The 15,097-nt window shown below is 38.0% G+C and overlaps 1 protein-coding gene across 1 annotated transcript in view; it reads left to right on the top strand.

Annotated features, from left to right (window-relative positions):
• The window catches only part of CCDC146 (coiled-coil domain containing 146), a gene marked incomplete at its 3' end in the record, with an annotated part of 112,368 nt that overhangs the window by 19,265 nt on the left and 78,006 nt on the right, over positions 1-15,097 (top strand). The window contains exon 2 of the mRNA XM_079786412.1: positions 52-220. Coding sequence (XP_079642538.1) covers positions 62-220 — 159 coding nt within the window. The 5' untranslated portion in view covers positions 52-61. The remainder of the gene's footprint in view (positions 1-51; positions 221-15,097) is intronic.

The raw sequence follows: 15,097 nt of genomic DNA, 5'->3' as shown, positions 1-15,097 counted from the left end.
TATAAGTGAAGGCATCCCTAAATAGCTGAATATGAAATGATTTTGTTTTAGAATTGTGAAAATGGGAGACAGTACCACAGACACAGAACAAGAAAAGGAAGAGGAAAAAGATAAAAAGGATGAAAATGTTCCTATTCATGCCCTTGTGCCCACAATTAACATCCGAGATGAGCGGATTGTTGATTTATCTACAACTCCAGCTTTCATTTGTCTGCATGAGGTATATTTATTTCTCTTTATATATTACTATAGTAAGACCTGAATCATCTTCCTCAAAAGTCATAGGAGGCTAATATCATTATCAAAATAATATATTACAAACAACCTGTAGGAAATATGTACAGTTTGAAGCACTTTAGAATAATAAAATAGTTTCTACCTTCTCTTCCAAGAGCTTGTCATGTAATCTTGTATAATGCTGTAGTGTAGGTTCTGATACTTTTATAACATAATAAATATTTGCATATATGCAGCCAGTTAAGTACATTCCAAAGGTTGGTAAATGAAGTAAATGAGATTTATTTCATTATTGATATACTTCATTTACTTCCATAAAATGAAGATAAAAGACCTATAATAGTACAAAGAATACATGTTTACCTAACTAAGTGTAGTTACGGTAACAGAGTACTAAAACCTAATGTTTCCTTGAGCAGAGAAGCAAAAAGCAGAATACGATATATATTCTCATTGTCTGACTTTTTAAAAAAGGGATGAACATTTAGGAAATACCCATACAGGAGGATTTTAAAAAAGATATTGACCATATATGCAACTGTTACCATGTTATGCTTGAGAACTATACTTTAGAATATGGTTTAATACTGGACTATGTGAATATAACTGAATAAAACATCTAAGAAATTTAATAAACAGTCATAATAAAAATAAGCTAAAAAGCCTTAAAGCAAAAAGAGTTTATTCAAAACCAAGAAGCAAAACTAAATTTGCCCCCCAAATATTTTATTGATAAAAATACTTTAAACAATCATCACAATGACTGTTGAGCATATGTGTGTTTGTGTATGTGTGTATGTATTATCACATACATAATATTTATGTTATATATATAATAAATATCAAGATTACATGATACCGTATTGATGTATCCCATTACTGGTGTTGTTAACTTAGATCACATAGTTAAGGTGATGACTTCTAGATTTCTCCTCTGTAAAGTTATTATTTTTCTGTTTGAAATTAATAATCACCTTGGGGAGATACTCTGAGACTATTTATATATCCTAAAATTTTTACCTATTAGTTTTATATCTCTTGATGATTCTTGCCCAAGTCAATTATCACTATTATGGTTGCCAATGGGAGATTTTCTAATTCCATCATTGCTTCTACATTTATTAGTTGGCTTCCTAATTGAAAGAAAGCTCTTTCTCTTATCTATCATTTATCTATCTATCTATCTATCTATCTATCTATCTATCTATCTATCTATCTATCTAATCTATATATGTGGACTATGAATGCTTATTCTATTCACTGTCATTAACCATTTTGATGCTTCAGTTGTTCCAGATTTGATTCTTTGTGCACTTTTTTTATGTCATAAGAGTATGTTCCAGGCTCATCTTGCATTTTCTTTGCTCCAACCCTGGGATCAGCCATTTCTCAAAGGACCCCTTGTTCCTTTTAGTGGAGAATGATATTTGAAAACTAAGACCTAATATTGGTATGTTCATTGCCACTAGTTTGTCATTGCTTCAAAGTCCTCTCAGTAGACAGAGCTACGAAAGAGATGCATGATTATATTTATTCACACAAATTTATACCTATTTCTATGTTAAATCTTTATATATTTAAAACTATTCATATCTCTAATCTTAATATTTTTAAGTGAGCAGGGTTCTCTATTTCTGCTAACATTCATCAAATGCCCAACTTTGCAATAGGATTTTTAATTTTACACCATACCCTTATAATTCTATCAAACAAAAAATAAGGCTAAACTAAAGTTTATTTCTACCAAAGGTTATGCTAACAATAAAAATTATAGTCCAGTTTTTTAAGCTACAGATAAAGGAGCATGAAAGGTTTGTTTTGCAAAGTCAAAAGAGAACTTACGATATCTCCTTCATGTTGATCTTCGATGTAACAACTTATTAAATATATCAAGAGTCAATCTCTCAATACACATGTATCATAAATTATAGTTATTAATTCTTAGGTATGACCAGCCCTTGAGGAAGTAGATACCTTAGATTATAGCATCAAAGAACTATCTTACCTACCCTTTTGAGAATTGTAAAACTACTGCGTAAAATCATATCAATAATTACATCAGTAATTTTACTGCATGTGAACTGTTCCTCAAGTCAGCAAAATCTTACAGAATGAATTATTGGCTTTAAACAACTTTATTTTCATAATAAATACCATTGAGATTGTTCCCATTGGCATCTATATCTTTACTTTCTAATTCTTTTCACATTCCTCTAAGATTTATGAATCTTACAAAAAAATTTAACCTACTTTGTACAAGCTATCCCCCTTCAGTTATATAAACAGAAGCTGAGTCTGCAGAATAGCAAGAGTTCAGATGGCAATTGAAAGGAAACCACTTCCAAAGGTCCAGATGCTTGACATCACATTGCAAGAACCAGAAGCCGCTTACAGCATTTATTGTTATTAATGTCAGTTGCACAACTGGCCCAGTGCTACTGAATCGCAAAACATGGATGTCATGCTCTCATCTAATAGTGCCTACAGAATGTGTTCAGCATGGCATTCATGGCACTCTGCAATTTGTTCCCAGACTATTTTTGCAACTAATAAGTCACTTAGACCCTCATGATCCTCTCCTTATGTTGCTCTCTTAGCAAGTCTCTCATATTCAGATGCCTAGGAAACTGGCACATTTTCACAAAGCAAAATGCAAGGTCATGGATATCCACAAATCCTCCAGTCTCATCACCTCTTGAAAAACTGTGCCATTCAAACTAAAAAATCAAATCAAATACATGCATAGGCCACATTTTACAAACCCTGGATCTGGTCTAATCTTTTAGAGTCTGGCTCAATTTCCAAGTCCTCTGAGAAACTTTGCCTGAGCGGTCAGCTCACTGTGGTTTCTCCAAACCCTCAACTATTACAGCGTTTGTAGACTTTACCTGATATTAAAGTCATTAACAAATATTTATTCAATATTATCTCATCATAAAATATAGAAAATTTAGAATTCTCTACTGACATTATGATCACATTAAGCAGCAAGACCTAACAGGGCAGCCCTGGCCGGGTGGCTCAGTCGGTTGGGAGTCGACCCATACACCAAAAGGTTGCGGGTTCCATTCCTGATCAGAGCACATACCTAGGTTGTGGGTTCAATCCCTAGTTGGGACCCATGTGTGCAGCAACTGATCTGTATTTCTCTTTCACATTGATGTTTCTCTTTCCCTCTCTCAAAAAATAAAAATCAATGAAGTCCTAACAGGGCAGAACTACACTGTGTTTAATTCACACTTTGGGATGAATGTTCAAAGTAATGCTTTGGAATTAAGCCACACAATTCCCATCAGTGGACTCTGTGGGGCAATGCTGGACACCCGCTCCCCAGCTCTGCCACCGCTGCCTAACGATAGGCCTGGCCCTCCACGGGCTTTTCTTGTCCCACTGGAAATTGGATCCTGCTCTATTTTGCTTTTTTTTATTTAATTTTATGGTATAATGTATCCCGCAAAGCTCACAAATATTCAATGTACAGGTTGGTGACTTTTTACATACGACTGTATCCAATAGGTTCAGAACTGAATTCATCATTCTTCTCTCAATCCTAATTTTCCTCTTGGGTTCTCTTTGTGAGAGTTAAGTATCTCTTTTAATTATCTCTTTTAAATATCTCTTGAATGTATCTGTTCACTGTAAAATAAGCTGATGTGGAAAAAGCTTTTTGGAGGCAATAGGACATGAGAGGGGATAGTTCATCCCTCTCCATGGCATCCACTGTGAACCTAGTTTTTATCCTTTAGCTTTGCCCACACCCATATATGCACATACTTAGAATATCTTCACCTGGATGACTCCCAAGTTACTAAACATGCTCAGAACTAAACTCATTATTTTCCTCCCAAGCCCAGTTCTCCTCATGTATTCAGTCAGTTGGTTCTCTCTTAGATATTTATTAAATTTATCTCATTTCATTCCTGCCATACCACCAATTAGAATACCATTTCTGTGATTGAGATAAGATATGAGAGAGACTAAATCAAGGGTTGGCAGTGGGAAAAAAGCTAGAATACACATAGGAGAGATATTACAGAAGTATAAAATGCTGGATGGATGAGGCAGGGTGGAGGTGAGGGAGATGAAAGAGTCTAAGTTGATGCTTGGATTTCTGATTTCAGAAAGTGGCTGAATATCCTATATAATAAAACCCTAATATGCAAATCTACCAAACAGCAGAATGACTGGTCGCTATGATGCACACTTACCACCAGGGGGCAGATGCTCAACACAGGAGCTGCCCCCTGGTGATCAGCCTGCTCCCACAGGAGCTGCCCCCTGGTGATCAGCCTGTCACACATGCCGCTCAGCCAGAAGCCAGGCTCATGGCTGGCAAGCGCAGTGGTGGTGGTGGGAACCTCTCCCGCTTCTGTGGCAGTGTTAAGGACCTAAGCTGGCAGGCAGACATCCCCTGAGGGGTCCCGGATTGCGAGAGGGCACAGGCCAGGCTAAGGGATCCCCTCCCCACCCCCCCACCCCTGAGTGCATGAATGTCATGCACCGGGCCTCTAGTGGTACTATAAGTGACAGAGAATTCAGAAGAAGCAACAGGTCTGAGGGAAATGTTGAATATGTGGATCTCAAGTTTCCTGGGAAGTCCCTGGGCTGGAGATTTAGTCATTACAGGTTCTTGATAGTATTCATATTGCTCTCTGAAAAGATTTCATATTGTTTCTTATGTATATTTAATATCACAGTCTACTGCTATGTATTTTAGATGCTGCCATCCTTTACTAATTCCCTACTTTTAAAGTTATCTCTTTTACTGGGATGTTCACATGTTCAAAAGATATTTCCTTACTTTTTATACATTTTGTTCTTTTAAGGCTGATAATGGATTAATACATTTTGGGATTTTTAATAAATATTTTAGGTTAATTACTAAAAATACTGATTTTCTGAGGCTATTAAAGCTTCCTGTATTTTCTAGGTTGGACCTTCTATAGAGTTATTGATGAGTTTCTTGAGATAATCCATAGTGAAATTTAAAATGCTTTTCAAATAATTAAAACGTTTTCTATTTCTTTCATACATGAATTAATTAACTGGTAAGAAAGTTGAAAATATAAGATCCCTATCCTTAAGGAGCTTACAGTCAGTGTAGTATCAAGTATATAACTTAAATTTCACAATGATTCCTTAAGGAATAGAGGTTTGATATGTCATTGTTTTCATCTTAAAGGTTCTGAAAGATTGAGGCTTACCACAGGTTGTACAGATGGGTGGATGCAGAGCCAGGCATGGAACCCAGGCTCCTGCCTTTTGTGTTAGCTCACATTTCACCTGACAGTCTTCACTTTGACATTCACACATCCAAACACTGCTATTTTAGGATTTTACAAATTGACTTTTTAAGTAAACTGTATATTAAAAGAAAAAAATTAACGATAAATATTTAATGCTCTATTTAAATATTTCTCCTTAGTCTCCCTGTCCGCTTAGTTATCACACCTCACTAATAGCTGCACTTACAGGATATGCATTAAAAAACCACTAAACTTCTTTTTAAAATCTTTCTACAAATCTTGCTGTTGTTGCATGCTCTTGCTTTTCCTTCACACATCCAGGCAGACTTGCAAGAATTCTGTTTGACTGTCGAAAAGCTTTACACAGACTGATCATTTATTAAACAATACAGATAGGTTCCATTTTCTCATGAAGATTTTGTGTTTTGTTTTGTTTGTTTTTTTGACTCTGACAGTTAGGTGGAAATATAAAAATCTCTCCAGTATGGAAGAAAACGCTGGCACATGCCTGGAATGCACTTAAACATTCGGAGTTTTGACATAGTTCGTATCTACTTACAAAGATTAAAGATGTGTTTTAGAATTACAGGAATATAAGCCATATTGCACTTTGCAAAGTAGATTAACACCCCTAAATTCAATCAGTAAAATTGTACAATGAAAACGTATTCAGGGTAAGAGAAAAGAAGGTCCCATGTTAGGGCATCCTTACAGTGTCATATTCAAAATGGACAAAAAAACAAACAAACATGAAGATTGATTCTGGCCAGAACTCTGGGGTCTTGTCAGAAAAGCTATGCTGTCTGAACAGGCTATGAGTAGCAAGTAGGAGTCAGAAGAGTGTTAACAATCAGGAACAGAAGAATGGACAGTGCCTCTGCCTCCTGTCTGGGGATTACCTTCCCTTACTCATTCTGAAAATCTAGACTGTGCATCGACCACATGCCAGACCCGGGGCCAGTTACCAGAGGAGAATGCAGACGCACGCAGCCCTCAGCTCGACTGTCCCTGTCTGTATGGTTAATTTTCTTTCATTTCCCTTTCTCTTTTTCAAGTCCTTTACTGACTTTACTAACATCATGTGGACCTAGTTTGTGTGTGTCTGAGTGCACTCTGGGGTGTTTATTTTTAATTATATATTTAACAAAGTTTAATTGCCTCTATTTTTTATTGCTTCTTTAGCTAATGTTGTAGCAAGTTGATTTAAATATTAAAAATAATAATTTAAACTCTGATTCTGTCACCGAACAGATGTTGCTTTTAAAACAAGGATTAGGAAAAATAATTAATGGTTTTTTGTTCTCTTGAGAAAGCACTTGGAGAGAAAGTAAATTGACTTTTGAAAGCTTGTGGCTCTCGGTAGAGAATGGGCATCTTGTGAAGAATGTGCATAGCACCTTTAGTAATCCAAGAACTACAGTCATGCCCCAATTAACGACAGGGATAAATTCTGCAAAGGTGTTGTCAGGGGATTTCCTCATTGTGTGAACATCACAGAGTGTACTTAACACAAACCTAGATGGTAGAGCCTATTGTTGTGATTGTATGTGCTATCCTATATAATAAAAGCCTAATATGCTAAGTGTCTGGTTGACCGGTTGGCCATTCAACCAATCAAAGTGTAATATGCTAATAATATGCTAAGGCCGCTCAACTGCTCGCTATGATGTCCACTGACCACCAGGGGTAGGTTAGCTTGCTGCTGGGTCTGGCTGATCAGGACTGAACAAGACGGGCTGGACACGCCCTGGAGCCCTCCTGCGGTCCCTCCCAGCTGGCCAACCTCCCATGTTGTTCCTCCTTGGCCCCGATCGATCATGCACCGGTAGGGTTCCTCGGCTTGGCCTGCGCCCTCTCGCAATCCAGGACCCCTCGGGGGATGTCAGAGAGCCAGTTTCAGCCTGAGCCTGTAGGCCAGGCCGAGGGACCCCACTGGTGCATGAATTCATGCACTGGGCCTCTAGTATTATGATATGACTGGCAGCACAATAGGTTTGTTACACTAGCATCACCACAAACATGTGAGCAATTGTAGCATAAGTCCTATTAGTTGGCTTTTTTTTTTTTTTTTTTTGTAAGGCAAGTATCTGACTTAAATTGCAGAGGCATCCACTTCAGCAAAGGCTATCTCCAATAAACACATTGTCAGCACACACTAGATAAAGAGCCAGGTCTTCTCCCCCACCTCCCAGACCCGTGAGGGTCTTTTTTGAGATCTTGGTTGATTTCGATAACTGACCATTTAAGCTATTTCCCCCTCTTCTTGAGCTTTATATCCCCGCTCTTATGTTTTAAATTCACCAATAAAAAGGCCCCGCCCTCAACCCCAATAATAGTAGACCCCCAGGCCTGTATGTTCTCTCTTTCTCTCCTGCCCATGACCTCACTCTGTGCCCCCTGGCTTCTGGCATGCCCTGTATGTCCCAGGGCTTGTAATATACTTTTTTTCCATAGGTTTTCTAGTGATTTTTGCTGAAGGGCATCTTTTAATCATAATAAGAACCACAAGAACAGTCCAGTTGTGACACTGGTTTAGAAAAGGGAGATGTCTGCAGGATGCTCACCAGGGCCCGGTGAATGCCCCCAGGCATTTCTAGCCCATCGCGTTACTATCAATAGACTGAGACCCACACAGAACAGTAATATACGTTACAACTACAAAGTTACTAGCTGGTGGGAAGTTTTCACCTCCATTCTAATCTTATGGACCACCATCGATATGCAGTTCATTGTTGATCAAAACATCCTTATGTGGAATATATTAGTTACTAAAGATGGAAGCTTAAGGATTAAAATAAATAATGCCATTTTCAATTAAAATCTATTATATATATGTGGAAGGGGAGGGGGTAACTTTGTCTGCTGGGTAGATTCTTTGGGGAATAAAGCAGAAGGGAGTATGATTGGGAATTAGGCGTCCAGTGACTGAATTTACAGGCAACACCAGTAAATGAGTCAGCAGTAGTGAACACCAGGAACTTCAACTAAAACAAGGCAATCATTATAGTTTTCCTTGGGCAAGCAAGATCAGGTCTCAATGGTCAAGTAGTGAGACACAGCCATATTAGGAAGTTAATGAACAGTATCAGAGAGCCAGGTAATAACGTGTGTGTGTTTTTCAGCCACAGGGTTAGTTTTTCTTTTTAACTATCTTTAATACATAAAATATGCCATTGTATAAAATTAAAAAGTTGCAGAATAGTATAGTGTGAAAAGTAAGTCAGCCTCTCACCCTATTCCACAATCCACAGTCCTTCTGTGCAGAGGGAACTATTGGGTCTTGCATATAGCCTTGCAGAAGTCAACGCACAAATGAGCAAGTGGTAGTATAATAGACACACTTGCTTTTTTTTCCACACAGATATACAATTTGTATATTATTGTAATGCTTTATATATAGTATTTCAATGCATGAATGGACCATACTTTAAGACATTTAGGATTTTTCCTAACTTCTGCTAGTTCCACAATGAGAGAGTCAATAACCTTATACAGGCATCATTTCACACTGGAATAATAATAATGAAAAGAGAGATCAACCGAAGGACTTGTATGCATGCATATAAGCATAACCAATGGACACAAAACTCTGGGGGGTGAGGGCATGTATGGGAGTGGGGTGGGGGGGCAATGGTAAGATATGTACACATATAATACCTTAATAAAAAATGGGAAAAAATAATTAAAAATAATAATAATAATGAAAAGACAACTTTCTAATAGTGAGATTTTTGGACCAATGGGTTTGCTCATTTAAAAAGTTTTTAATTGTGGAAAAATACACCTATCATAAAATATACCACCTTAACTGTTTTAAGTGTACAGTTCAGAGACATTAAGTATATTTACATTGTTGTATAACCAATGTCCAGAACCTTTCATCTTGCAAAACTGAAACTCTGTTCCCATTAAACAACAACTTCCCATTTTCCCCTCTTCTCGGCCTCTAGCAGTCATCATTCTTCTTACTGTTTCTATGAATTTAACTACTCTGGATACATCATTTAAGTGGAATCTTACAATATTTGTCTTTTATAACTGGCTTATTTTACTTAGCAAAACGTCTTCAAGGTTCCTGCATGTGGTAGCATGTGACAGGATTTCCTTCCTTTTTGAGGCTGAGTAATATTCCATTAGATGTTCATACCACATTTTGTTTATTCATTCATCTGTCAGTGGACACTTGGGTTACTTTCACCTCTTGACTCTTGTGAATACTGCTGCTATGAACATGATGTACAAATATCTCTTTGAGATCCTACTTTCAATTCTTTTGAATATATACCCAGAAGTGAAATTGTCATATCATGAGTTTGTGCATTTTGGCATTTTGTTTTTATTGCCAAGATGTTCTCCATAGAGATTGTAATAATTTATGTTCCCACCAACAATAAATAAATAAACTCATACTAGCATTGTGTGCTATCTAACTTTGGGATCTTTGTCACTCTGATAGGGGAAAAATATATCTCATGTCTTTATTTATATTTATCTTAAAATGAGTGGAGTAGAGCTTCCTTTTATATGTTTAAGATTGTTTTAAAATGTAGTGTATTAATAGAAAATGTGAGATATAGGAAGGTCAACAGATCAGGAGACAATTGCCATTGAAATTATTTATTGCTCACAGTTCCTAAGAGAAAGGGGCATGCATGTCACAGGGGTCAGCATGGGGAAGCACTGGGTCAGTCAGGAGACAGGGAGGGGGAGGATAGTGTGCCAGCGCCTTTATTGTGATTTCCTGGGGAAGGAATGGGTGAAGCAGGGTAGGCAGGCTCAGGATTGGCTAGTTCGAGTAATTTCAGCCGGCTCTGGGGCAGAGGAGATGTCCCTAGTTATTGGGTACCTGGCACTGGGTGATCAGGTCAGGTGTATAGTGGCCTGAGTGTGAGAACCTTATGAAGGAGGTGGTTGAAGAGTGTGGACTCTGGATTGGTTGGTTTGTATTTGAAAAGCGTGGCCTGGGAAGAGAACTCAACTCAATGGTGGGGTGAGGAAGGCAGGAAGCCAAGACAAGGTGACTCAGGCATATTATCAGACTGTCTAGAACAAAGTGTATCCAGCATAAGCATGTAGGACAGACGTTAAAGCACCAGCTTTACAGAAGCTGAAAGCTCAGTTAATACAAAGACCTACTTGTACTTCCTTTTTTGTGAATTCTAGTCACATCTTTTTTCCATTTTTTTATTGTGTAGTTTTTTACTTATAGATTGATAGAAACTCTTTACACATTTAGATAATGGGCCTTTATACATTTAGAAAATGGGTCATGTATAATATGCATGGCAAAAATCTTTCAGTTTGTTGGACTTCATTTGAGGGTTTTTTCCCATGTGAAAGTGTATTTTTATGTGTGTGTGGTTTTTGTTTTGTTTTGTTTTTGTTTTTTTACAGCTTCAGGATTTTGTGTCACACTTAAGAAGACCTTTGTTACTACTCTGAGATGATAAATTTGTTTCCTGTTTTCTCCTAGTATGTCGATAGTTTGAGTCATCATATTTTAACCTTTGTTCTATCGGCATGTCTTTTGGTGTAAGTGGAAATAGGAAGGAGGTGCCAGCAACAAGCTTAGACCATAATGCCAATCTGTTATCTTCTGAGGCAAATTTTCTTTCAATATTCCCAGCCCATACATATCTGGCTGGAGGTCAACAGGTGTACCTGGGCGGCATCAGAGGTATGAAGTGAGGGGGCTCAAACTTCAAATGAAGAAGGCAGGAATATTGCTGTCTGTAAAGATTATGTCTAAGAATAGACAGGCTCAAACTGTCTTAAACCTCAATAGTTTGAAAAGAAAAATCTCTGATTGGCTGGTGGGGCAGGGGGGAGTGGGTCAGTAAAATTGAGTCTTAGTTCTAGCTCTGCATGTACTGGCCATGCAGCCTTCAGCAAGTCATTTAAGTTCTCGGAACCTAACTTCACTCTAATAGTACATTTCTCAGCTTATGATCCTTCAGGGGTACCTCCCTGCCTACCATAGTGGGTTTCACCCTCTTTTTACACTACATTTATCACTTTTTCCAGTGGAAATCTCACACAGAAGCACAACACGTAGAACAGATTTGGGTGTGGTGGATGTAGAGGTAAAGGATGCAGAGATGCTGGTCCTCGTTCTCTTCCTTCACATCTACTGTCCCCACCAGCACCACTGCCCCAAGGCCCTGAGCCCGCTGGTGGAAACCCACGCTCTCTACAGATAGTTTTGTGACTGAGTAAAACTGAGCCCTCTCTCCCACCTTCGAACCCATCTCAGCACAGCCAAAACACATCTGCCTCCAGACAGCCTTGACAAGCAATTAGACTATACTGAGAATCTTTCAGGAATCAGAGAGGGAGTTCCACAGCACATCGTATAGCAAAACCTCCGAAAATTCCTCATCACAAAAGACGCCTTTCCCACATCCCTTAATTCCGCCTTTTAAAAACTTCCCCAGAAAGTTGTTTTGTTGTCCTCATGCTGGTTTCCCACCTCTGTATTGCCATCCATCTTCTGCTTGATACCTTTGACGATTTCATTGTTTTGTAAAACAGTCTTCAGAGTTCCTTCCAGTGTTTTCTCCGCACCACCCCAGCATCGTATCATCACCTCACAGGCCCAGGCACAGAACTGAGCAATCAGTAGGTGGCACGGGGGACTGCAGATACTTAGATTTGAATTTTCCTTGCCCTGTCATAAGGATTAAATGTCGCCTCTTTGACTTTACAGTCAAATCCCTCTACTCTATTCTGATCCACCATTCCTTTCTTCTTTTGGTCTCTGTCCCCTGCCACATACCCCATGCTCCAGCTGTTTTTCTAACTGGCTCCTATTTTCCAACCTGCTGAAGCTTTTGCTCATGCTGTGCCCTGGGCAGGAGTACCCTCCCCCACGTTTCTGTGCTTCAGAATTCCACCCTCTTCAAGCATTCCACTTTTTGACAGTGTGATCATTTCTGTTTCTGCAACCTTGCATGGTGCTTGTATATACCCCACTCCATTTATTATTTTCTTTCCTGTTTTTTAAGATAACTGATAGTAGCTTTAGGAACATTGAAAGCAGGAAGCCTCTGGTATTCTTCTTCTTTTTTTAAAAAATTTCTTTATTGATTAAGATATCACATATTTGTCCTCATCCCCCCATCCCCATCCCACACCCCTCCCCACACATGCCCCCCACACCTGTTGTCCTTAACCGCTGGTTAGGCTCATATGCTTGCACACAAGTCCTTTGGTTGATCTCTCCCCTTTACTCCCATCCTCCCCTACCCTCCCTCTGAGGCCCGACAGTCTGATCCATGCCTCCTTGTTTCTGGGTCTGTTCTTGTTCATCAGTCTATGTTGTTCATTATTTCCCCTAGATGAGTGAGATCATGTGCTATTAGAAATACACTTATAAGAACCAAAAATGAGACAAGCAATAATGGTTATGGTGACAGGCAAATGAATCAGTCTGTAGTGAGTTTCTTTCTGGGCCAACAGTTCTTTTGAGACCCAATTTCAATGTCCAACAGTTCCTTATGTGTACATGTCAGCACTGACATTACAGTTCTGGATGGTGGACAAATGGTGGTAATGCAGGTCCGACTCTCTCTGGTTTTGGTCCTTGATGCTCCTTGTGAATTCTTAGCTACCTGTTGCACACATAACCATGCCATTTTCAAAGGAATGATGTGCATAGTAATTAGTAAGGCCCTTCACCACAATAATCACACTACTGAATGACTATTTTGCAAGGCAAACTTCAAAAGGAGAAATTTCTTCTGAATTTCGGAATGTATTTTCTACATCAAGTCCACCTAAACTTTCAGATATTTACATGTTTAGTGTTAGAAATAACATACCATATTAGAGTCTTCATGTGTCTATTCCAGTTTTTATTTTTGCTGGCTGAGCTCCTAAAGGAATATACAATGGGGAAGCAATGATTTTAAAATATTTTTTAAAACAAAACAAAACCTTTTCTTTAAGTGAAATTGAGGTGGAGCCCCAAGATGTAAAACAGAAGCAGAACTACTCTAGGTGAACGGTGTTTCATGCATCATATATTGTCCTGGCTTTTTTTCATATTCGTGAAATATGTCTGCAGAACTTAAGGGTCTCTGGGGACACAGTTTGAGAACCCCCTCTAGCAGTTTAGCATGTTAAATACCATTACTGTATTCAACAGAAAAGTATCAGTCTTCCAGCCCAACTTCCATACCTATCCATGATATCAGAGCCTCTCTAGATTTCTAATCATTGGTTTGACCAGATAAAGACAAAATTTTTGTTATAGAATAGAAATAAAAAAGTCTTCACTAACATCCTTCATTTGTAAATTATATTCACATTTTTAAATAATTATTTTATGTGACAAATTAAGAACTTTGGTGTTTACCGGAGAAATCTTTCAACTTCCAAGGAACTTGCAAAGTGCTTTGAACTTAAGCAGAATACTCTCATCAGTGAATTCTGCCACGTAACCATGGAAGTGAAATAGTGTTTGGAGTGCATAGAAACTTGTTTGCCTTTTCTGTCAGAGTTGTTATAAATTCTGACTTAACTGCAGGGAGAAAATAATGTTTAACCACTAGGTTAAGTAGGGACATTAACATACTTGGAAAACATATTAAATTTTGAAATATCTCCTGTCAACAGAATATTATGTAATTGTTTTTGAAAAGATACAAAAAGAGGTGTTTCATCCTAAGCTGAGATTTAATTGGAATCATTTCCCACTTTATAGATTTACATAGAAAGTCAGAGCAGGGGTGATACTGAGATTTGCTCTATGTGGATGCTTCACCATGGAATCCCCACGGGTTATTTATCACGGAAAATTAGCCCACGTCATGTGAAATGCACCAAGAAAGCCAGGACAGCTGAGAATGGATAATGGTCCACACATGATAAACAGTTTGTAGATAATAGAAGTTTGTTGATTTTTTTCAGGGAAAACTTCATTGGTGGGTGTAAAACATTACCTCCTTATTGCGGCATTAATCACAGAAAACAGAGATAACATTGCAGATGCTCCTAGGAAAGTTGGCACTCAGTAAGTGACAGCTGCTTGTTATTATTAGTATGTAGCAGCATGAATCTCTAAACAAAAATTAAAACAGGTCACTGAGATTTACTGAAAAGAATTATGATGCTAGCATTGCTGAATGGGAAATAAATGGAAGCAACTAGTTTTGTGGACCCTTTGTTTATAAACCCTCACAACTAAGCACAAATTATTTGCTCCTTGTGGGAGATGAGAAAAGCCAACTTACAGAGATAGAAGCTCAACAAACTTTCAGATTCAGATGCTGCACCTTTGTATGAGGCCTTTGTAATAGAGAGGCAGTCTATCTTAAACAGCATCATCCTTAACTACTCAGAGGAAATCTTGAATGCTAGAGATTAAACCCAGATTTTGAGAGTTTAGAAATTTTTTATTTGGAATAAATATCATATTCAAAATACTTTGATAAACATATAACACCATGTTATACACATGACAGGCAGGTGATAAATATTTATTAGATTAAAATAATAAATATAAATGTAATATTAGTTATTTTAAGGGGCTGTCTACCATATGGTATACATTCAATAAATACTTTTTTAGTGAATTACAGATAAATTCACTCCAACATTTCTATTTCTGAGTC

This window comes from Cnephaeus nilssonii (assembly GCF_951640355.1).
Source record: "Cnephaeus nilssonii genome assembly, chromosome: 12".
Classification (NCBI taxonomy): Eukaryota; Metazoa; Chordata; class Mammalia; order Chiroptera; family Vespertilionidae; genus Cnephaeus; species Cnephaeus nilssonii.
This window is presented reverse-complemented; position numbering and strand designations above follow the sequence as displayed.